This window comes from Scyliorhinus torazame, chromosome 4 (genome assembly GCF_047496885.1).
Source record: "Scyliorhinus torazame isolate Kashiwa2021f chromosome 4, sScyTor2.1, whole genome shotgun sequence".
NCBI lineage: Eukaryota > Metazoa > Chordata > Chondrichthyes > Carcharhiniformes > Scyliorhinidae > Scyliorhinus > Scyliorhinus torazame.
The window spans coordinates 7,783,185-7,807,341 of NC_092710.1; the positions used below are offsets into that span (position 1 = coordinate 7,783,185).

A 24,157-nucleotide genomic window follows, 5' to 3' on the forward strand; every position below is an offset into this window, starting at 1 on the left:
CCCTTTGCCACCGGCCCCTGACTCTGAGGAGCAGTGAAGAAATGTGACCACTGCCTCTGCGATGGACCGTGCAAAGTAGGCGCAGGGATGGACAACACTGCCTCGTGCAACTCTCCCGCCAATTAATGAAGATCCTGGCGGATCTGATAGTGACCTCAAATCGGGGCGCCGCCTACCCCTCGATGACCTTTCGCCCCTCACCTTGCTTCCCAAAAATCTCTCCAGCTCTGCCATCAAAGTAGCCAAAGATTTTGGGTGGGAAATCACTCCGGCGCCGGCCTTGGCCTAGGTTCGCTGCCAGCCTCTACTCGCACTCTCTCATCGCCTCCGCTCTTCAATTTTCCACTTCCCTAATGGGGGATCTCTGTTCCCTGGAGTTTCAAAAGAATGAGAGGGGATCTCATTGAGACGCCGCCGACTCTGAAGGGTCTTGACGAGGGCAGACTCTCTCCCCCTGCCTGGGCTCCCTCAAACGGGGCGGTAAACAGGCGGGGGAGGGGAGGCTCTTCGGACATCGGCTTGGCCTGCGATTAGAGGACCTTTCATCACTCAGCGGTTTAAGGACACTGAGGGAATGAAGGGGTGAGCGGGGGAAGAGGGCCAAAAGTGGGGTTGGCGGACCAGGTCCGATGGGCTGAACGGGCCCTGTGCAGCTCTCTACACCTTGGGCCTGAAATGGGGGTATTGCAAACTCCTTTGTGTAAAACACAGGCCGAGGGATTTGGAAGCAGAAATTAAAACGTTGAGAAATGCTCTTTATTGAGTCCAGTCTGTGAGAAAACGAATCACAAGGCCTCACGTCGAACACGTTACATTCTGTCATGTCAGTTCAATGTGTGACGTTAATGAACCCGAGCTCCGAGGGCTCTGTGACCAGTCACAATGTTTCCAGTCGCTTCTCGATGCGAGTCTCTCAGAACTCTTCCTGAATACGCCGACACCAGAAAGTGGATGAGGTTTCCGTAGTCCGCTAGCATCAGAATCTCGCTCCCGTTCCTCCGAATGTTTCTGCTTTTCTGCTGTGTGTGTGTGTGCTTGGGAGCCGACACACCGGACGTGCTGGGTTTCAGTGCAATCAGCGCTAGGCCGTAAGCCTGGGTGTTTCCTGCTCCATTGGGTTATCGAAGGGGCTCGGCGCCGCAACTTTGGTATCAGGCTAAACCAGCACGGTAGGCCGAGAGCCTGGGCCTGTCCAGAATCTACGGTCGGGGTCTAACTCCCTCACATGGGCCGAGCGAGTACAGGAGGCCTGGTTGTCGCCTGAGGTAGCGAGCCACAACGGTGGGGGCCCAGCCTCGCCCTCTCTCCATGCAGGAAGTTCCATACGAGGCTGCAGGGGGCCTTTTCGAAGATGATCGGACTGGCAGTAGCTGGGCATGTTGCTACGACACTAGGCAGCCCCTCCTGCCACTCCTACTCTTCCTCGACCTGTTGCAGCTGCTGCTGGCGGCCAGGGCTGCCTTGCTGAAGGTCTCCTCCACCTTCTCGTTCAGCTTGGCAGAACATTCCAGAAAGCCGGATGCCCGCATCTGGTGAGCCACGGTCAGCCCCTGGAACCCAAGATGGTGAACATCATTTAACTGACACATCGAGCCCGCACTGCCCCACAACCCAGGGATCACTGGACAGTGATCAGGAGCAGGAACCCTGGCTGATTTCCCCTCTCTCTCTCTAACCCAGGGATCACTGGACAGTGATCAGGAGCAGGAACCCTGGCTGATTTCCCCTCTCTCTCTCTAACCCAGGGATCACTGGACAGTGATCAGGAGCAGGAACCCTGGCTGATTTCCCCTCTCTCTCTAACCCAGGGATCACCGGACAGTGATCAGGAGCAGGAACCCTGGCTGATTTCCTCTCTCGCTCTAACCCAGGGATCACTGGACAGTGATCAGGAGCAGGAACCCTGGCTGATTTCCCCTCTCTCTCTCTAACCCAGGGGTCACTGGACAGTGATCAGGAGCAGGAACCCTGGCTGATTTCCCCTCTCTCTCTAACCCAGGGATCACTGGACAGTGATCAGGAGCAGGAACCCTGGCTGATTTTCCCCTCTCTCTCTCTAACCCAGGGATCACTGGACAGGGATCAGGAGCAGGAACCCTGGCTGATTTCCCCTCTCTCTCTAACCCAGGGATCACTGGACAGTGATCAGGAGCAGGAACCCTGGCTGATTTTCCCTCTCTCTAACCCAGGGATCACTGGACAGTGATCAGGAGCAGGAACCCTGGCTGATTTCCCCTCTCTCTCTAACCCAGGGATCACTGGACAGTGATCAGGAGCAGGAACCCTGGCTGATTTCCCCTCTCTCTCTAACCCAGGGATCACTGGACAGTGATCAGGAGCAGGAACCCTGGCTGATTTCCCCTCTCTCTCTAACCCAGGGATCACTGGACAGTGATCAGGAGCAGGAACCCTGGCTGATTTCCCCTCTCTCTCTCTAACCCAGGGGTCACTGGACAGTGATCAGGAGCAGGAACCCTGGCTGATTTCCCCTCTCTCTCTCTAACCCAGGGATCACTGGACAGTGATCAGCAGCAGGAACCCTGGCTGATTTTCCCTCTCTCTAACCCAGGGATCACTGGACAGTGATCAGGAGCAGGAACCCTGGCTGATTTCTCCCCCCTCTCTCTCTAACCCAGGGATCACAGGACAGTGATCAGGAGCAGGAACCCTGGCTGATTTCCTCTCCCTCTCTCGCCCAGGGATCACTGGACAGTGATCAGGAGCAGGAACCCTGGCTGATTTCCTCTCTCTCTCTAACCCAGGGATCACTGGACAGTGATCAGGAGCAGGAACCCTGGCTGATTTCCCCTCTCTCTCTCTAACCCAGGGATCACTGGACAGTGATCAGGAGCAGGAACCCTGGCTGATTTCCCCTCTCTCTCTTACCCAGGGATCACTGGACAGTGATCAGGAGCAGGAACCCTGGCTGATTTCCCCTCTCTCTCTCTAACCCAGGGGTCACTGGACAGTGATCAGGAGCAGGAACCCTGGCTGATTTCCCCTCTCTCTCTCTAACCCAGGGATCACTGGACAGTGATCAGGAGCAGGAACCCTGGCTGATTTCCCCTCTCTCTCTAACCCAGAGATCACTGGACAGTGATCAGGAGCAGGAACCCTGGCTGATTTCCCCCCTCTCTCTAACCCAGGGATCACTGGACAGTGATCAGGAGCAGGAGCCCTGGCTGATTTCCCCTCTCTCTCTCTAACACAGGGATCACCGGACAGTGATCAGGAGCAGGAACCCTGGCTGATTTCCCCTCTCTCTCTCTAACCCAGGGATCACTGGACAGTGATCAGGAGCAGGAACCCTGGCTGATTTCCCTTCTCTCTCTCTAACCCAGGGATCACCGGACAGTGATCAGGAGCAGGAACCCTGGCTGATTTCCCCTCTCTCTCTCTAACCCAGGGATCACTGGACAGTGATCAGGAGCAGGAACCCTGGCTGATTTCCCCTCTCTCACTCTAACCCAGGGATCACTGGACAGTGATCAGGAGCTGGAACCCTGGCTGATTTCCCCTCTCTCTAACCCAGGGATCACTGGACAGTGATCAGGAGCAGGAACCCTGGCTGATTTCCTCTCTCTCTCTCGCCCAGGGATCACTGGACAGTGATCAGGAGCAGGAACCCTGGCTGATTTTCCCTCTCTCTAACCCAGGGATCACTGGACAGTGATCAGGAGCAGGAACCCTGGCTGATTTCCTCTCTCTCTCTCGCCCAGGGATCACTGGACAGTGATCAGGAGCAGGAACCCTGGCTGATTTCCTCTCTCTCTCTAACCCAGGGATCACTGGACAGTGATCAGGAGCAGGAACCCTGGCTGATTTCCCCTCTCTCTCTCTAACCCAGGGATCACTGGACAGTGATCAGGAGCAGGAACCCTGGCTGATTTCCCCTCTCTCTCTTACCCAGGGATCACTGGACAGTGATCAGGAGCAGGAACCCTGGCTGATTTCCCCTCTCTCTCTCTAACCCAGGGGTCACTGGACAGTGATCAGGAGCAGGAACCCTGGCTGATTTCCCCTCTCTCTCTCTAACCCAGGGATCACTGGACAGTGATCAGGAGCAGGAACCCTGGCTGATTTCCCCTCTCTCTCTAACCCAGAGATCACTGGACAGTGATCAGGAGCAGGAACCCTGGCTGATTTCCCCCCTCTCTCTAACCCAGGGATCACTGGACAGTGATCAGGAGCAGGAGCCCTGGCTGATTTCCCCTCTCTCTCTCTAACACAGGGATCACCGGACAGTGATCAGGAGCAGGAACCCTGGCTGATTTCCCCTCTCTCTCTCTAACCCAGGGATCACTGGACAGTGATCAGGAGCAGGAACCCTGGCTGATTTCCCCTCTCTCTCTAACCCAGGGTTTCCGCAGACACCGGGAGGGAGGGTTTGCTGTTGGAGGGAGTGTTGGTGTCAGTGATTTCCGAGCTGGGTGAGTCTGTTCCTCGGTGCTGACCTGGTTATAGGTGACAGCCTCCAGACACTCTCGGCTAAGTCTCCGTTGGCAGATTTTGTTCATACGTAAATCTGTCTTGCAGGCAACAAGGATGATAGGAATCCCGGGGCAACGTTGACGAACCTCAGGAAACCACTGATGAAGACAAAACAACAGGCAGATAAATGTAAGGACCATTCGGAAGAGCAGCACTCCCTCAGTACTGACCCTCTGACAGTGCAGCACTCCCTCAGTACTGACCCTCTGACAGTGCAGCACTCCCTCAGTACTGACCCTCTGACAGTGCAGCATTCCCTCAGTACTGACCCTCTGACAGTGCAGCACTCCCTCAGTACTGACCCTCTGACAGTGCAGCACTACCTCAGTACTGACCCTCTGACAGTGCAGCACTCCCTCAGTACTGACCCTCTGACAGTGCAGCACTCCCTCAGTACTGACCCTCTGACAGTGCGGCACTCCCTCAGTACTGACCCTCTGACAGTGCAGCACTCCCTCAGTACTGACCCTCTGACAGTGCAGCACTCCCTCAGTACTGACCCTCTGACAGTGCGGCGCTCCCTCATTACTGACTCTCTGACAGTGCGGCACTCCCTCAGTACTGACCCTCTGACAGTGCGGCACTCCCTCAGTACTGACCCTCTGACAGTGCAGCACTCCCTCAGTACTGACACTCTGACAGTGCGGCGCTCCCTCATTACTGACTCTCTGACAGTGCGGCACTCCCTCAGTACTGACCCTCTGACAGTGCGGCACTCCCTCAGTACTGACCCTCTGACAGTGCAGCACTCCCTCAGTACTGACACTCTGACAGTGCGGCGCTCCCTCATTACTGACCCTCTGACAGTGCAGCACTCCCTCAGTACTGACCCTCTGACAGTGCAGCACTCCCTCAGTACTGACTCTCTGACAGTGCGGCACTCCCTCAGTACTGACCCTCTGACAGTGCAGCACTCCCTCAGTACTGACCCTCTGACAGTACGGCACGACCTCAGTACTGACCCTCTGACAGTGCAGCACTCCCTCAGTACTGACCCTCTGACAGTGCGGCACTACCTCAGTACTGACCGTCTGACAGTGCAGCACTCCCTCAGTACTGACCCTCTGACAGTGCAGCACTCCCTCAGTACTGACCCTCTGACAGTGCAGCACTCCCTCAGTACTGACCCTCTGACAGTGCGGCACTCCCTCAGTACTGACCCTCTGACAGTGCGGCACTCCCTCAGTACTGACCCTCTGACAGTGCGGCACTCCCTCAGTACTGACCCTCTGACAGTGCCGCACTCCCTCAGTACTGACCCTCTGACAGTGCAGCACTCCCTCACTACTGACCCTCTGACAGTGCGGCACTCCCTCAGTACTGACCCTCTGACAGTGCAGCACTCCCTCAGTACTGACCCTCTGACAGTGCAGCACTCCCTCAGTACTGACCCTCTGACAGTGCAGCACTCCCTCAGTACTGACCCTCTGACAGTGCGGCACTCCCTCAGTACTGACCCTCTGACAGTGCAGCACTCCCTCAGTACTGACCCTCTGACAGTGCAGCACTCCCTCAGTACTGACCCTCTGACAGTGCGGCACTCCCTCAGTACTGACCCTCTGACAGTGCGGCACTCCCTCAGTACTGACCCCCTGACAGTGCGGCACTCCCTCAGTACTGACCCTCTGACACTGCGGCCTGAGTACTGAAGCAGGTTCACTCAATGCTCACTCGCTCCCGAGACCATTCAGCCACTCTGTCCGGTGAAATGTAAGATATCCTTTGACTTACTCTGCTTAGCACATGTTGAAAGCTGGTTGGGTTTACGACATCGTAACAAATGAGCACCACACTGGCCCCTTGGTAGCAGAGGGGGCGGAGCCGGTCGTACTCCTGTGCACCTGAATCGTGAAGAACAATTCGAATTCAGATTGGGAACGAGAGGAAGATCTATCAGATTCCTTATAAACATGTCTGGTGGGGCAGAATCAATCTCTGACCACTGAAACTTCAACAGGAGGAGGCCCCGTTCAGCCCCTTCTCCAGCCCGTTACACAGGAACAGGAGGAGGCCCCATTCAGCCCCTTCTCCAGCCCGTTACACAGGAACAGGAGGAGGCCCCATTCAGCCCCTTCTCCAGCCCGTTACACAGGAACAGGAGGAGGCCCCATTCAGCCCCTTCTCCAGCCTGTTACACAGGAACAGGAGGAGGCCTCATTCAGCCCCTTCTCCAGCCCGTTACACAGGAACAGGAGGAGGCCCCATTCAGCCCCTTCTCCAGCCTGTTACACAGGAACAGGAGGAGGCCTCATTCAGCCCCTTCTCAAGCCTGTTACACAGGAACAGGAGGGGGCCCCATTCAGCCCCTTCTCCAGCCTGTTACACAGGAACAGGAGGAGGCTCCATTCAGCCCCTTCTCAAGCCTGTTACACAGGAACAGGAGGGGGCCCCATTCAGCCCCTTCTCCAGCCTGTTACACAGGAACAGGAGGCCCCATTCAGCCCCTTCTCCAGCCCGTTACACAGGAACAGGAGGAGGCCCCATTCAGCCCCTTCTCCAGCCTGTTACACAGGAACAGGAGGCCCCATTCAGCCCCTTCCCCAGCCTGTTACCCAGGAACAGGAGGAGGCCCCATTCAGCCCCTTCTCCAGCCTGTTACCCAGGAACAGGAGGAGGCCCCGTTCAGCCCCTTCTCCAGCCCGTTACCAGGAACAGGAGGAGGCTCCATTCAGCCCCTTCTCCAGCCTGTTACACAGGAACAGGAGGAGGCCCCATTCAGCCCCTTCTCCAGCCCGTTACACAGGAACAGGAGGAGGCCCCGTTCAGCCCCTTCTCCAGCCCGTTACACAGGAACAGGAGGAGGCCCCATTCAGCCCCTTCTCCAGCCTGTTACACAGGAACAGGAGGAGGCCCCATTCAGCCCCTTCTCCAGCCCGTTACACAGGAACAGGAGGAGGCCCATTCAGCCCCTTCTCCAGCCTGTTACACAGGAACAGGAGGAGGCCCCATTCAGCCCCTTCTCCAGCCCGTTACACAGGAACAGGAGGAGGCCCCATTCAGCCCCTTCTCCAGCCCGTTACACAGGAACAGGAGGAGGCCCCATTCAGCCCCTTCTCCAGCCTGTTACACAGGAACAGGAGGAGGCCCCATTCAGCCCCTTCTCCAGCCTGTTACACAGGAACAGGAGGAGGCCTCATTCAGTCCCTTCTCCAGCCTGTTACACAGGAACAGGAGGAGGCCCCATTCAGCCCCTTCTCCAGCCCGTTACACAGGAACAGGAGGCCCCATTCAGCCCCTTCTCCAGCCCGTTACACAGGAACAGGAGGAGGCCCCATTCAGCCCCTTCTCCAGCCTGTTACACAGGAACAGGAGGAGTCCCCATTCAGCCCCTTCTCCAGCCCGTTACACAGGAACAGGAGGAGGCCCCATTCAGCCCCTTCTCCAGCCTGTTACACAGGAACCGGAGGAGGCCCCATTCAGCCCCTTCTCCAGCCTGTTACACAGGAACAGGAGGAGGCCCCATTCAGCCCCTTCTCCAGCCCGTTACACAGGAACAGGAGGAGGCCCATTCAGCCCCTTCTCCAGCCCGTTACACAGGAACAGGAGGAGGCTCCATTCAGCCCCTTCTCAAGCCTGTTACACAGGAACAGGAGGGGGCCCCATTCAGCCCCTTCTCCAGCCTGTTACACAGGAACAGGAGGCCCCATTCAGCCCCTTCTCCAGCCCGTTACACAGGAACAGGAGGAGGCCCCATTCAGCCCCTTCTCCAGCCTGTTACACAGGAACAGGAGGCCCCATTCAGCCCCTTCCCCAGCCTGTTACCCAGGAACAGGAGGAGGCCCCATTCAGCCCCTTCTCCAGCCTGTTACCCAGGAACAGGAGGAGGCCCCGTTCAGCCCCTTCTCCAGCCCGTTACCAGGAACAGGAGGAGGCTCCATTCAGCCCCTTCTCCAGCCTGTTACACAGGAACAGGAGGAGGCCCCATTCAGCCCCTTCTCCAGCCCGTTACACAGGAACAGGAGGAGGCCCCGTTCAGCCCCTTCTCCAGCCCGTTACACAGGAACAGGAGGAGGCCCCATTCAGCCCCTTCTCCAGCCTGTTACACAGGAACAGGAGGAGGCCCCATTCAGCCCCTTCTCCAGCCCGTTACACAGGAACAGGAGGAGGCCCATTCAGCCCCTTCTCCAGCCTGTTACACAGGAACAGGAGGAGGCCCCATTCAGCCCCTTCTCCAGCCCGTTACACAGGAACAGGAGGAGGCCCCATTCAGCCCCTTCTCCATCCCGTTACACAGGAACAGGAGGAGGCCCCATTCAGCCCTTTCTCCAGCCTGTTACACAGGAACAGGAGGAGGCCCATTCAGCCCCTTCTCCAGCCAGTTACACAGGAACAGGAGGAGGCCCCATTCAGCCCCTTCTCCAGCCTGTTACACAGGAACAGGAGGAGGCCCCATTCAGCCCCTTCCCCAGCCTGTTACACAGGAACAGGAGGAGGCCCCATTCAGCCCCTTCCCCAGCCTGTTACACAGGAGCAGGAGGCCCCATTCAGCCCCTTCTCCAGCCTGTTACACAGGAACAGGAGGAGGCCCCATTCAGCCCCTTCTCCAACCTGTTACACAGGAACAGGAGGAGGCCCCATTCAGCCCCTTCTCCAGCCTGTTACACAGGAACAGGAGGAGGCCCCATTCAGCCCCTTCCCCAGCCTGTTACACAGGAACAGGAGGAGGCCCCATTCAGCCCCTTCTCCAGCCTGTTACACAGGAACAGGAGGAGGCCCCATTCAGCCCCTTCTCCAGCCTGTTACACAGGAACAGGAGGAGGCCCCATTCAGCCCCTTCTCCAGCCTGTTACACAGGAACAGGAGGAGGCCCCATTCAGCCCCTTCCCCAGCCTGTTACACAGGAACAGGAGGAGGCCCCATTCAGCCCCTTCTCCAGCCTGTTACACAGGAACAGGAGGAGGCCCCATTCAGCCCCTTCTCCAGCCTGTTACACAGGAACAGGAGGAGGCCCCATTCAGCCCCTTCTCCAGCCTGTTACACAGGAACAGGAGGAGGCCCCATTCAGCCCCTTCTCCAGCCTGTTACACAGGAACAGGAGGAGGCCCCATTCAGCCCCTTCTCCAGCCTGTTACACAGGAACAGGAGGAGTCCCCATTCAGCCCCTTCTCCAGCCTGTTACACAGGAACAGGAGGAGGCCCCATTCAGCCCCTTCTCCAGCCTGTTACACAGGAACAGGAGGAGGCCCCATTCAGCCCCTTCTCCAGCCTGTTACACAGGAACAGGAGGAGGCCCCATTCAGCCCCTTCTCCAGCCCGTTACACAGGAACAGGAGGAGGCCCCATTCAGCCCCTTCTCCAGCCCGTTACACAGGAACAGGAGGAGGCCCCATTCAGCCCCTTCTCCAGCCTGTTACACTGGAACAGGAGGAGGCCCCAATCAGCCCCTTCTCTAGCCTGTTACACTGGAACAGGAGGAGGCCCCATTCAGCCCCTTTTCCAGCCTGTTACACAGGAACAGGAGGAGGCCCCATTCAGTCCCTTCTCCAGCCTGTTACACTGGAACAGGAGGAGGCCCCATTCAGCCCCTTCTCAAGCCTGTTACACAGGAACAGGAGGAGGCCCCATTCAGCTCCTTCTCCAGCCCGTTACACAGGAACAGGAGGCCCCATTCAGCCCCTTCTACAGCCCGTTACACAGGAACAGGAGGCCCCATTCAGCCCCTTCTACAGCCCGTTACACAGGAACAGGAGGAGGCCCCATTCAGCCCCTTTTCCAGCCTGTTACACAGGAACAGGAGGAGTCCCCATTCAGCCCCTTCTCCAGCCTGTTACACAGGAACAGGAGGAGGCCCCATTCAGCCCCTTCTCCAGCCCGTTACACAGGAACAGGAGGAGGCCCCATTCAGCCCCTTCTCCAGCCTGTTACACAGGAACAGGAGGAGGCCCCATTCAGCTCCTTCTCCAGCCTGTTACACAGGAACAGGAGGCCCCATTCAGCCCCTTCTACAGCCCGTTACACAGGAACAGGAGGAGTCCCCATTCAGCCCCTTCTCCAGCCTGTTACACAGGAACAGGAGGAGGCCCCATTCAGCCCCTTTTCCAGCCTGTTACACAGGAACAGGAGGCGGCCCCATTCAGACCCTTCTCCAGCCTGTTACACAGGAACAGGAGGAGGCCCCATTCAGCCCCTTCTCCAGCCCGTTACACAGGAACAGGAGGAGGCCCCATTCAGCCCCTTCTCCAGCCTGTTACACAGGAACAGGAGGAGACCCCATTCATCCCCTTCTCCAGCCTGTTACACTGGAACAGGAGGAGGCCCCATTCAGCCCCTTCTCAAGCCTGTTACACAGGAACAGGAGGAGGCCCCATTCAGCCCAATCTCCAGCCTGTTACACAGGAACAGGAGGAGGCCCCATTCAGCCACTTCTCCAGCCTGTTACACAGGAACAGGAGGAGGCCCCATTCAGCCTCTTCTCCAGCCCGTTACACAGGAACAGGAGGAGGCCCCATTCAGCCCCTTCTCAAGCCTGTTACACAGGAACAGGAGGCGGCCCCATTCAGCCCCTTCTCCAGCCTGTTACACAGGAACAGGAGGAGGCCCCATTCAGCCCCTTTTACAGCCCGTTACACAGGAACAGGAGGAGGCCCCATTCAGCCCCTTCTCCAGCCTGTTACACAGGAACAGGAGGAGGCCCCATTCAGCCCCTTCTCCAGCCTGTTACACAGGAACAGGAGGACACCCCATTCAGCCCCTTCTCCAGCCCCCTGATTCTATATAAAGGTATTCTCCTCACTGACCTGCTGTATCCCACAGGTCGACCTCCATCAGAAAGCTCCCACAATTGAGGTGGGCTGAGAAAATATCCGAGACTGTGGGAACATAGATCTGGAAGAAAGGAGAATACAGAACGTTAGTGACATAGACAGGAGTGACGAGATATGAGTTTCTCTCTCTGTCTCTCTCTCCCGCTGACAGAGGATCCCGCTCACGGAGAATCCCGCTGACGGAGAATCCCGTTGGGGGAGAATCCCGCGGGGGGGAGAATCCCCCTGACGGAGAATCCCGCTGACGGAGAATCCCGCTGACGGAGAATCCCGCGGGGGGGAGAATCCCCCTGACGGAGAATCCCGCTGACGGAGAATCCCGCTGACGGAGAATCCCGCGGGGGGGAGAATCCCGCTGACGGAGAATCCCGCTGACAGAGAATCCCACTGACGGAGAATCCCGCTGAAGGAGAATCCCGCTGACGGAGAATCCCGCTGAAGGAGAATCCCGCTGACGGAGAATCCCGCTGACGGAGAATCCCGCTGACGGAGAATCCCGCTGACAGAGAATCCCGCTGACAGAGAATCCCACTGACGGAGAATCCCGCTGAAGGAGAATCCCGCTGACGGAGAATCCCGCTGAAGGAGAATCCCGCTGACGGAGAATCCCGTTGGGGGAGAATCCCGCGGGGGGGGAGAATCCCGCTGACAGAGAATCCCGCTGACAGAGAATCCCACTGACGGAGAATCCCGCTGACAGAGAATCCCGCTGACGGAGAATCCCGCCGACGGAGAATCCCGCCGACGGAGAATCCCGCCGACGGAGAATCCCGCTGACGGAGAATCCCGCTGACGGAGAGTCCCGCTGAGGGAGAATCCCGCTGACGGAGAATCCCGCTGAAGGAGAATCCCGCTGACGGAGAATCCCGCTGAAGGAGAATCCCGCTGACGGAGAATCCCGCTGACGGAGAATCCCGCTGACGGAGAATCCCGTGGGGGGGAGAATCCCGCTGACGGAGAATCCCACTGACGGAGAATCCCGCTGACGGAGAATCCCACTCATGGAGAATCCCACTCATGGAGAATCCCGCTGAGGGAGAATCCCGCTGACGGAGAATCCCACTGACGGAGAATCCCGCTGACGGAGAATCCCACTCATGGAGAATCCCACTCATGGAGAATCCCGCTGAGGGAGAATCCCGCTGACGGAGAATCCCACTGACGGAGAATCCCGCTGACGGAGAATCCCACTCATGGAGAATCCCACTCATGGAGAATCCCGCTGAGGGAGAATCCCGCTGAGGGAGAATCCCGCTGACGGAGAATCCCGCTGACGGAGAATCCCGCTGAAGGAGAATCCCGCTGACGGAGAATCCCGCTGACGGAGAATCCCGTGGGGGGGAGAATCCCGCTGACGGAGAATCCCACTGACGGAGAATCCCGCTGACGGAGAATCCCACTCATGGAGAATCCCACTCATGGAGAATCCCGCTGAGGGAGAATCCCGCTGACGGAGAATCCCACTGACGGAGAATCCCGCTGACGGAGAATCCCACTCATGGAGAATCCCACTCATGGAGAATCCCGCTGAGGGAGAATCCCGCTGACGGAGAATCCCACTGACGGAGAATCCCGCTGACGGAGAATCCCACTCATGGAGAATCCCACTCATGGAGAATCCCGCTGACGGAGAATCCCGTGGGGGGGAGAATCCCGCTGACGGAGAATCCCGCTGAAGGAGAATCCCGCTGACGGAGAATCCCACTCATGGAGAATCCCACTCATGGAGAATCCCGCTGAGGGAGAATCCCGCTGACGGAGAATCCCGCTGACGGAGAATCCCGCTGACGGAGAATCCCGCTGAGGGAGAATCCCACTCCCTGGGCGCAGGGTCGATGGACTGAATGGAGATTAAGGAGGCGATTGAATCGAGGTTTCACAATCACGAGGGGGACGGGTTGGACAGAGAAAGGTGAAACATTTACACAGATACGGGGAGGGGGATTAATTGGATCAAAGTCTCAAAAGGGATGGCGCAGGGTGGGTGGACTGAATGGTCCCCTGCTGCGCTGTATGAGGACCATGATCCGTTGCTGGAGGCTCTAAGTGAATTTCTGCTTCGACACGAGGTGACCCTGGGCTCTGGGAGCGTCTCGCGGGGAGGAGTGAGGAGGTGGCGCAGGATTCCGGGGTAACGGGGAAGCGAGGGTGGGTGTGGAGTGTGATCTTACCTCGGGGCAGTGTCCCATGGTGAAGACGCTCTGCAGGCAGGTCTTGCCGCAGCATTCATCGCCAACGATAACCATCTTCAGAGCCTGGCGGTTGTGGCGCTGCTGCATGTTGAACAGGAAGAGGGTGTGCAGGGGGGGCAACGGGGGAGCCGTCTGAGATAGTCTGCACCGGAGGGCGACAGAACGAGAGAGAGAGAACGAGAGTGAGGACAGCCTTCCGTCCCCGATCTGCAAACACATCCCCTCAAGCTAACAGCCTTTATAATCAGCTGTGTGGGAGGGGACACAATCCGAACCGGCCCACACCTCCACCTCCCTCAGGCATCCTTCTGTCTTAACCATCGCACAGCCAACTCCCAACCGGGAACTGAAATAGGCAGAGACCATTCAGATACCTCCAGTGTACTCCCCACCCTCTGTAACCCCCGCCAGCCACAACACACTCCCCACCCTCTGTAACCCCCGCCAGCCACAACACACTCCCCACCCTCTGTAACCCCCGCCAGCCACATCACACTCCCCACCCTCTGTAACCCTCCCCAGCCACAACACACTCCCCACCCTCTGTAACCCTCCCCAGCCACAACACACTCCCCACCCTCTGTAACCCCCGCCAGCCACAACACACACCCCACCCTCTGTAACCCCCGCCAGCCACAACACACTCCCCACCCTCGGTAACCCCCGCCAGCCACAACACACTCCCCACCCTCTGTAACCCCCGCCAGCCACAACACACACCCCACCCTCTGTAACCCCCGCCAGCCACATCACACTCCCCACCCTCTGTAACCCCCGCCAGCCACATCACACTCCCCACCCTCTGTAACCCCCGCCAGCCACATCACACACCCCACCCTCTGTAACCCTCCCCAGCCACAACACACACCCCACCCTCTGTAACCCCCGCCAGCCACAACACACACCCCACCCTCTGTAACCCTCCCCAGCCACAACACACTCCCCACCCTCTGTAACCCCCGCCAGCCACATCACACTCCCCACCCTCTGTAACCCCCGCCAGCCACATCACACTCCCCACCCTCTGTAACCCCCGCCAGCCACATCACACACCCCACCCTCTGTAACCCTCCCCAGCCACAACACACACCCCACCCTCTGTAACCCCCGCCAGCCACAACACCCCCCCACCCTCTGTAACCCCCGCCAGCCACATCACACTCCCCACCCTCTGTAACCCCCGCCAGCCACAACACACTCCCCACCCTCTGTAACCCCCGCCAGCCACAACACACACCCCACCCTCTGTAACCCCCGCCAGCCACATCACACTCCCCACCCTCTGTAACCCTCCCCAGCCACGACACACACCCCACCCTCTGTAACCCCCGCCAGCCACATCACACTCCCCACCCTCTGTAACCCTCCCCAGCCACAACACACACCCCACCCTCTGTAAACCCCGCCAGCCACAACACCCCCCCCACCCTCTGTAACCCCCGCCAGCCACAACACACACCCCACCCTCTGTAACCCCCGCCAGCCACAACACACACCCCACCCTCTGTAACCCCCGCCAGCCACATCACACTCCCCACCCTCTGTAACCCCCGCCAGCCACAACACACACCCCACCCTCTGTAACCCCCGCCAGCCACAACACACACCCCACCCTCTGAAACCCTCCCCAGCCACAACACCCCCCCCACCCTCTGTAACCCCCGCCAGCCACAACACACACCCCACCCTCTGTAACCCTCCCCAGCCACAACACCCCCCCCACCCTCTGTAACCCTCCCCAGCCACAACACACTCCCCACCCTCTGTAACCCCCGCCAGCCACAACACACACCCCACCCTCTGTAACCCTCCCCAGCCACAACACCCCCCCCACCCTCTGTAACCCCCGCCAGCCACAACACACACCCCACCCTCTGTAACCCCCGCCAGCCACAACACACTCCCCACCCTCTGTAACCCCCGCCAGCCACATCACACTCCCCACCCTCTGTAACCCTCCCCAGCCACAACACCCCCCCCACCCTCTGTAACCCCCACCAGCCACAACACCCCCCCCACCCTCTGTAACCCCCGCCAGCCACAACACACACCCCACCCTCTGTAACCCCCGCCAGCCACAACACACACCTCACCCTCTGTAACCCCCGCCAGCCACAACACACACCCCACCCTCTGTAACCCCCGCCAGCCACGACACACACCCCACCCTCTGTAACCCTCCCCAGCCACAACACACACCCTACCCTCTGTAACCCTCCCCAGCCACAACACACACCCCACCCTCTGTAACCCCCGCCAGCCACAACACACACCCCACCCTCTGTAACCCTCCCCAGCCACAACACACACCCCACCTTCTGTAACCCCCGCCAGCCACAACACCCCCCCCACCCTCTGTAACCCTCCCCAGCCACAACACACACCCCACCCTCTGTAACCCCCGCCAACCACAACACACACCCCACCCTCTGTAACCGTCCCCAGCCACAACAGACACCCCACCCTCTGTAACCCCCCCAGCCACAACACACACCCCACCCTCTGTAACCCTCCCCAGCCACAACACACACCCCACCCTCTGTAACCCTCCCCAACCCCAACACCCCCCCACCCTCTGTAACCCCCGCCAGCCACGACACACACCCCACCCTCTGTAACCCTCCCCAGCCACAACACACACCCCACCCTCTGTAACCCTCCCCAGCCACAACACAAACCCCACCCACTGTAACCCCCGCCAGCCACAACACACACCCCACCCTCTGTAACCCCCGCCAGCCACAACACACACCCCAACCTCTGTAACCCTCCCCAGCCACAACACACCCCCCACCCTCTGTAACCCCCGCCAGCCACGACACACACCCCACCCTCTGTAACCCCTGCCAGCCACGACACACACCCCACCCTCTGTAACCCCCGCCAGCCACAACACACCCCCCACCCTCTGTAACCCGCGCCAGCCACGACACACACCCCACCCTCTGTAACCCCCGCCAGCCACAACACACCCCCCACCCTCTGTAACCCCCGCCAGCCACGACACACACCCCACCCTCTGTAACCCCCGCCAGCCACGACACACACCCCACCCTCTGTAACCCCCGCCAGCCACGACACACACCCCACCCTCTGTAACCCCCGCCAGCCACGACACACACCCCACCCTCTGTAACCCCCGCCAGCCACAACACACACCCCACCCTCTGTAACCCCCGCCAGCCACAACACACACCCCACCATCTATAACCCCCCCAGCCACAACACACACCCCACCCTCTGTAACCCTCCCCAGCCACGACACACACCCCACCCTCTGTAACCCCCGCCAGCCACGACACACACCCCACCCTCTGTAACCCCCGCCAGCCACGACACACACCCCACCCTCTGTAACCCCCGCCAGCCACGACACACACCCCACCCTCTGTAACCCCCGCCAGCCACAACACACACCCCACCATCTATAACCCCCCCAGCCACAACACACACCCCACCCTCTGTAACCCTCCCCAGCCACAACACACACCCCACCCTCTGTAACCCCCCACCCAGCCACAACACACACCCCACCCTCTGTAACCCTCACCAGCCACAACACACACCGCACCCTCTGTAAACCCCACCCAGCCCCAATACACACCCCACCCTCTGTAACCCTACCCAGCCACAACACACACCCCACCCTCTGTAACCCCCGCCAGCCACAACACCCCCCCCCCCCACCTTCTGTAACCCTCCCCAGCCCCAACATACCACCCCACCCTCTGTAAACCTCCCCAGGCACAACACACACCCCACCCTCTGTAACCCCCACCCAGCCCCAACACACACCCCACCCTCTGTAACCCTCCCCAGCCACAAAACCCCCCCCACCCTCTGTAACCCCCACCCAGCCACAACACACACCCCACCCTCTGTAACCCCCCACCCAGCCACAACACACACCCCACCCTCTTTAACCCTCCCCAGCCACAACACACACCCCACCCTCTGTAACCCCCACCCAGCCCCAACACACACCCCACCCTCCCCAGCCACAACACACATCCCACCCTCTGTAACCTCTGCCAGCCACAACACACACCCCACCCTCTGTAACCCCCACCCAGCCACAACACACACCCCACCCTCTGTAACCCTCCCCAGCCACAACACACACCCCACCCTCTGTAACCCTCCCCAGACACAACACACACCCCACCCTCTGTAACCCTCCCCAGCCACAATACACACCCCACCCTCTGTAACCCCCACCCAGCCACAACACACACCCCACCCTCTGTAACCCCCGCCAGCCACAACACACACCCCACCCTCTGTAACCCTCCCCAGCCACAACACACACCCCACCCTCTGTAACCCTCCCCAGCCACAACACACACCCCACCTTCTGTAACCCCCGCCAGCCATAACACACACCCCACCCTCTGTAACCCTCCCCAGCCACAACACACACCCCACCCTCTGTAACCCCTGCCAGCCACAACACACACCCCACCCTCCGTAACCCCCACCCAGCCACAACACACACCCCACCCTCTGTAACCCCCACCCAGCCCCAACACACACCCCACCCTCCCCAGCCACAACACACATCCCACCCTCTGTAACCCCCACTCCAGCCACAACACACACCCCACCCTCTGTAACCCTCCCCAGCCACAACACACTCCCCACCCTCTGTAACCCTCCCCAGCCACAACACACTCCACCCTCTGTAACCCTCCCCAGCCACAACACACACCCCACCCTCTGTAACCCTCCCCAGCCACAACACCCCCCCCCCACCCTCTGTAACCCCCGCCAGCCACGACACACACCCCACCCTCTGTAACCCTCCCCAGCCACAACACACCCCCCACCCTCTGTAACCCGCGCCAGCCACGACACACACCCCACCCTCTGTAACCCCCGCCAGCCACAACACACCCCCCACCCTCTGTAACCCCCGCCAGCCACGACACACACCCCACCCTCTGTAACCCCCGCCAGCCACGACACACACCCCACCCTCTGTAACCCCCGCCAGCCACGACACACACCCCACCCTCTGTAACCCCCGCCAGCCACGACACACACCCCACCCTCTGTAACCCCCGCCAGCCACAACACACACCCCACCCTCTGTAACCCCCGCCAGCCACAACACACACCCCACCATCTATAACCCCCCCAGCCACAACACACACCCCACCCTCTGTAACCCTCCCCAGCCACGACACACACCCCACCCTCTGTAACCCCCGCCAGCCACGACACACACCCCACCCTCTGTAACCCCCGCCAGCCACGACACACACCCCACCCTCTGTAACCCCCGCCAGCCACAACACACACCCCACCCTCTGTAACCCCCGCCAGCCACAACACACACCCCACCATCTATAACCCCCCCAGCCACAACACACACCCCACCCTCTGTAACCCTCCCCAGCCACAACACACACCCCACCCTCTGTAACCCCCCACCCAGCCACAACACACACCCCACCCTCTGTAACCCTCACCAGCCACAACACACACCCCACCCTCTGTAACCCTCCCCAACCCCAACACCCCCCCACCCTCTGTAACCCCCGCCAGCCACGACACACACCCCACCCTCTGTAAACCCCACCCAGCCCCAATACACACCCCACCCTCTGTAACCCTACCCAGCCACAACACACACCCCACCCTCTGTAACCCCCGCCAGCCACAACACCCCCCCCCCCACCTTCTGTAACCCTCCCCAGCCCCAACATACCACCCCACCCTCTGTAAACCTCCCCAGGCACAACACACACCCCACCCTCTGTAACCCCCACCCAGCCCCAACACACACCCCACCCTCTGTAACCCTCCCCAGCCACAAAACCCCCCCCACCCTCTGTAACCCCCACCCAGCCACAACACACACCCCACCCTCTGTAACCCCCCACCCAGCCACAACACACACCCCACCCTCTTTAACCCTCCCCAGGCACAACACACACCCCACCCTCTGTAACCCCCACCCAGCCCCAACACACACCCCACCCTCCCCAGCCACAACACACATCCCACCCTCTGTAACCCCTGCCAGCCACAACACACACCCCACCCTCTGTAACCCCCACCCAGCCACAACACACACCCCACCCTCCTGTAACCCTCCCCAGCCACAACACACACCCCACCCTCTGTAACCCCCGCCAACCACAACACGCACCCCACCCTCTGTAACCCCCGCCAACCACAACACACACCCCACCCTCAGTAACCCTCCCCAGCCACAACACCCCCCCCAACCTCTGTAAACCCTGCCAGACACAACACACACCCCACCCTCTGTAACCCCCACCCTGCCACAACACACACCCCACCCTCTGTAACCCCTGCGAGCCACAACACACACCCCACCCTCTGTAACCCTCCCCAGCCACAACACACACCCCACCCTCTGTAACCCTCCCCAGACACAACACACACCCCACCCTCTGTAACCCTCCCCAGCCACAACACACACCCCACCCTCTGTAACCCCCACCAGCCACAACACACACCCCACCCTCTGTAACCCCCACCCAGCCCCAACACACACCCCACCCTCTGTAACCCTCCCCAGCCACAACACACACCCCACCTTCTGTAACCCCCGCCAGCCATAACACACACCCCACCCTCTGTAACCCTCCCCAGCCACAACACACACCCCACCCTCTGTAACCCCTGCCAGCCACAACACACACCCCACCCTCCGTAACCCCCACCCAGCCACAACACACACCCCACTCTCTGTAACCCTCCCCAGCCACAACACACACCCCACCCTCTGTAACCCTCCCCAGCCACAACACACACCCCACCCTCTGTAACCCTCCCCAGCCACAACACCCCCCCCCCCCACCCTCTGTAACCCCCACCCAGCCACAACACACACCCCAACCTCTGTAACCCTCCCCAGCCACAACACACACCCCACCCTCTGTAACCCCCACAAGCCACAACACACACCCCACCCTCTGTAACCCTCCCCAGCCCCAACACACACCCCACCCTCTGTAACACCCTCCCAGCCACAACACACACCCCACCCTCTGTAACCCCCACCCAGCCCCAACACACACCCCACCCTCCCCAGCCACAACACACATCCCACCCTCTGTAACCCCCACTCCAGCCACAACACACACCCCACCCTCTGTAACCCTCCCCAGCCACAACACACACCCCACCCTCTGTAACCCTCCCCAGCCACAACACACACCCCACCCTCTGTAACCCCCACAGGCCACAACACACACCCCACCCTCTGTAACCCTCCCCAGACACAACACACACCCCACCCTCTGTAACCCCCACCCAGCCACAACACACACCCCACCCTCTGTAACCCCCACAGGCCACAACACACACCCCACCCTCTGTAACCCTCCCCAGACACAACACACACCCCACCCTCTGTAACCCGCGCCAGCCACAACACACACCCCACCCTCTGTAACCCGCGCCAGCCACAACACACACCCCACCCTCTGTAACCCCCACAGGCCACAACACACACCCCACCCTCTGTAACCCTCCCCAGACACAACACACACCCCACTCTCTGTAACCCTCCCCAGCCACAACACACACCCCACCCTCTGTAACCCTCCCCAGCCACAACACACATCCCACCCTCTGTAACCCCCACTCCAGCCACAACACACACCCCACCCTCTGTAACCCTCCCCAGCCACAACACACCCCACCCTCTGTAACCCTCCCCAGCCACAACACACACCCCACCCTCTGTAACCCTCCCCAGCCACAACACCCCCCCCACCCTCTGTAACCCCCACCCAGCCACAACACACACCTCACCCTCTGTAACCCTCCCCAGCCACAACACACACCCCACCCTCTGTAACCCCCACAGGCCACAACACACACCCCACCCTCTGTAACCCTCCCCAGACACAACACACACCCCACCCTCTGTAACCCCCACCCAGCCACAACACACACCCCACCCTCTGTAACCCCCACCAGCCACAACACACACCCCACCCTCTGTAACCCCCCCAGCCACAACACCCCCCCCACCCTCTGTAACCCTCCCCAGCCACAACACACACCCCACCCTCTGCAACCCCCGCCAGCCACAACACACACCCCACCCTCTGTAACCCTCCCCAGCCACAACATACCACCCCACCCTCCAGAAACGCCTCCCCTCCAACATACACTGCACCATCTATTACCTCCTCCAGACCCTACAACCCTCCCTATCTCAGTAGCCTCCTCCAGAGCGTACAACCCTCCCAATTCCTGTAACCATCTCCAGTCCATTTAACCCTCCATATCTGTTACCTCCTCCAGTACCGAAAAGCCTCCCTATCTCTGTAACCTCCTCCAGCCCCCTGCAACCCTCCCTATCTCTGTAACCTCCTCCAGCCCACTACAACCCTCCCTATCTCTGTAACCTCCTCCAGCCCCTACACCCCTCCCTATCTCTGTAACCTCCTCCAGTCCCTACAACCCTCCCTATCTCTGTAACCTCCTCCAGCCCTACAACCCTCCCTAACTCTGCGACCTCCTCCAGCCCCGACAACCCTCCCTACCTCTGTAACCTCCTCCAGTCCCTACAACCCTCCCTATCTCTGTAACCGCCTCCAGCCCTACAACCCTCCCTATCTCTGTAACCTCCACCAGCCCCGACAACCCTCCCGATCTCTGTAACCTCCTCCAGCCCCTACAACCCTCCCTAGCTCTGTAACCTCCTCCAGCCCCTACAGCCCTCCCTATCTCTGTAACCTCCTCCAGACTCTACAACCCTCCCTATCTCAGGAAACTCCTCCAGCCCCTATAACTCTCCCTATCTCTGTAACCTCCTCCAGCCCCTACACCCCTCCCTATCTCTGTAACCTCCTCCAGCCCCTACACCCCCCCATCACTGGAAACTCCCGCAGTCCCTACACTCCTCCCTATCTCTGGAAACTCCTCGAGCCCCTACAACCCTCCCTATCTCTGGAAACTCCTCCAGCCCCTACACCTCTCCCTATCTCTGGAAACTCCCGCAGACCCTACAACCCTCCCTATCGCTGTAACCTCCTCCAGCCCCTACAACCCTCCCTATCTCTGTAACCTCCTCCAGCCCCTACAACCCTCCCTATCTCTTTAACCTCCTCCAGCCCCTACAACCCTCCCTATCTCTGGAAACTCCTCCAGCCCCTACACCTCTCCCTATCTCTGGAAACTCCCGCAGACCCTACAACCCTCCCTATCTCTGAAAACTCCTCCAGCCCCTACAACCCTCCCTATCGCTGTAACCTCCTCCAGCCCCTACAACCCTCCCTATCTCTTTAACCTCCTTCAGCCCCTACACCCCTCCCTATCTCTGGAAACTCCTCCAGCCCTGACAAACCTCCCTATCTCTGGAAACTCCTCCAGCCCCGACAACCCTCCCTATCTCTGGAAACTCCTCCAGCCCCGACAACCCTCCCTATCTCTGGAAACTCCACGCTCCTCCAATGCTAGCCTCTTGACCATTGCACTGGTTAACCTCCCAGCATGCATGGGGCCGGAGCAGCAGCAGCCTGGCCAGACCGAAGTTCCGGATTCCCTGAAGTCCTGGAACACCGGATTCTTGAAGCCCCTCACTAACCCTCTCCAGCAGCCACTCCGCTCCGGGAAGGAGCAGGTTAGACCGCACCTTGATGTTGAATAGTTGGGCGTTCTGCCACAATATCTGTTTCTGGGAACTCGGGTCGAAAGCGACAGCACAACATTCGAGTTCAGCAGGTAATTTATTATCTTCTCATTGCAGGAAGTAATTTCGCTCATGAGACGTTCATGGCCAACAGGACCTCGCTTTCATAATTCAGAGAAAGTGCGGCGCTCCCTCAGTACTGACCCTCTGACAGTGCGGCACTCCCTCAGTACTGACCCTCTGACAGTGCAGCGCTCCCTCAGTACTGACCCTCTGACAGTGCGGCGCTCCCTCAGTACTGACCCTCTGACAGTGCGGCACTCCCTCAGTACTGACCCTCTGACAGTGCAGCACTCTCTCAGTACTGACCCTCTGACAGTGCAGCACTCCCTCAGTACTGACCCTCTGACAGTGCGGCACTCCCTCAGTACTGACCCTCTGACAGTGCAGCACTCCCTCAGTACTGACCCTCTGACAGTGCGGCACTCCCTCAGTACTGACCCTCTGACAGTGCAGCACTCCCTCAGCACTGACCCTCTGACAGTGCGGCACTCCCTCAGTACTGATCCTCTGACAGTGCGGCACTCCCTCAGTACTGACCCTCTGACAGTGCGGCACTCCCTCAGTACTGACCCTCTGACAGTGCGGCACTCCCTCAGTACTGACCCTCTGACAGTGCAGCACTCCCTCAGTACTGACCCTCTGACAGTGCAGCACTCCCTCAGTACTGACCCTCTGACAGTGCAGCACTCTCTCAGTACTGACCCTCTGACAGTGCAGCACTCCCTCAGCACTGACCCTCTGACTGTGCGGCACTCCCTCAGTACTGACTCTCTGACAGTGCGGCACTCCCTCAGTACTGACCCTCTGACAGTGAACACTCCCTCAGTACTGACCCTCTGACAGTGCAGCACTCTCTCAGTACTGACCCTCTGACAGTGCAGCACTCCCTCAGTACTGACCCTCTGACAGTGCAGCACTCCCTCAGTACTGACCCTCTGACAGTGCGGCACTCCCTCAGTACTGACCCTCTGACAGTGCAGCACTCCCTCAGTACTGACCCTCTGACAGTGCGGCACTCCCTCAGTACT

General features: G+C 59.6%; 1 protein-coding gene across 1 annotated transcript; it reads right to left on the bottom strand.

Annotated features, from left to right (window-relative positions):
* Window positions 1–742: 742 nt before the first annotated feature.
* Window positions 743–13,780, bottom strand: LOC140410110 (rho-related GTP-binding protein RhoF-like). The gene is made up of 5 exons (XM_072498052.1): window positions 13,427–13,780; window positions 11,229–11,316; window positions 6,223–6,332; window positions 4,455–4,589; window positions 743–1,550 (listed from the first exon to the last, which is right to left on the bottom strand). The coding sequence occupies exons 1-5, from the start codon at window positions 13,664–13,666 to the stop codon at window positions 1,383–1,385; spliced, it is 741 nt and encodes a 246-aa protein (XP_072354153.1). The 5' UTR covers window positions 13,667–13,780; the 3' UTR covers window positions 743–1,382.
* Between the last annotated feature and the right edge of the window lie 10,377 nt (window positions 13,781–24,157).

What these genes read in the sequence shown, in the direction of transcription:
- LOC140410110 (XM_072498052.1), bottom strand. Translation starts at nt 13,666, where the DNA reads ATGTGTTTGCAGATCGGGGACGGAAGGCTGTCCTCACTCTCGTTCTCT. An exon ending in CCATGGGACACTGCCCCGAG is followed by an intron (nt 11,317 to 13,426) that starts GTAAGATCACAC and finishes CCTTTCTTCCAG; the next exon opens with ATCTATGTTCCCACAGTCTC. An exon ending in TTCAACATGTGCTAAGCAGA is followed by an intron (nt 4,590 to 6,222) that starts GTAAGTCAAAGG and finishes TGTCTTCATCAG; the next exon opens with TGGTTTCCTGAGGTTCGTCA.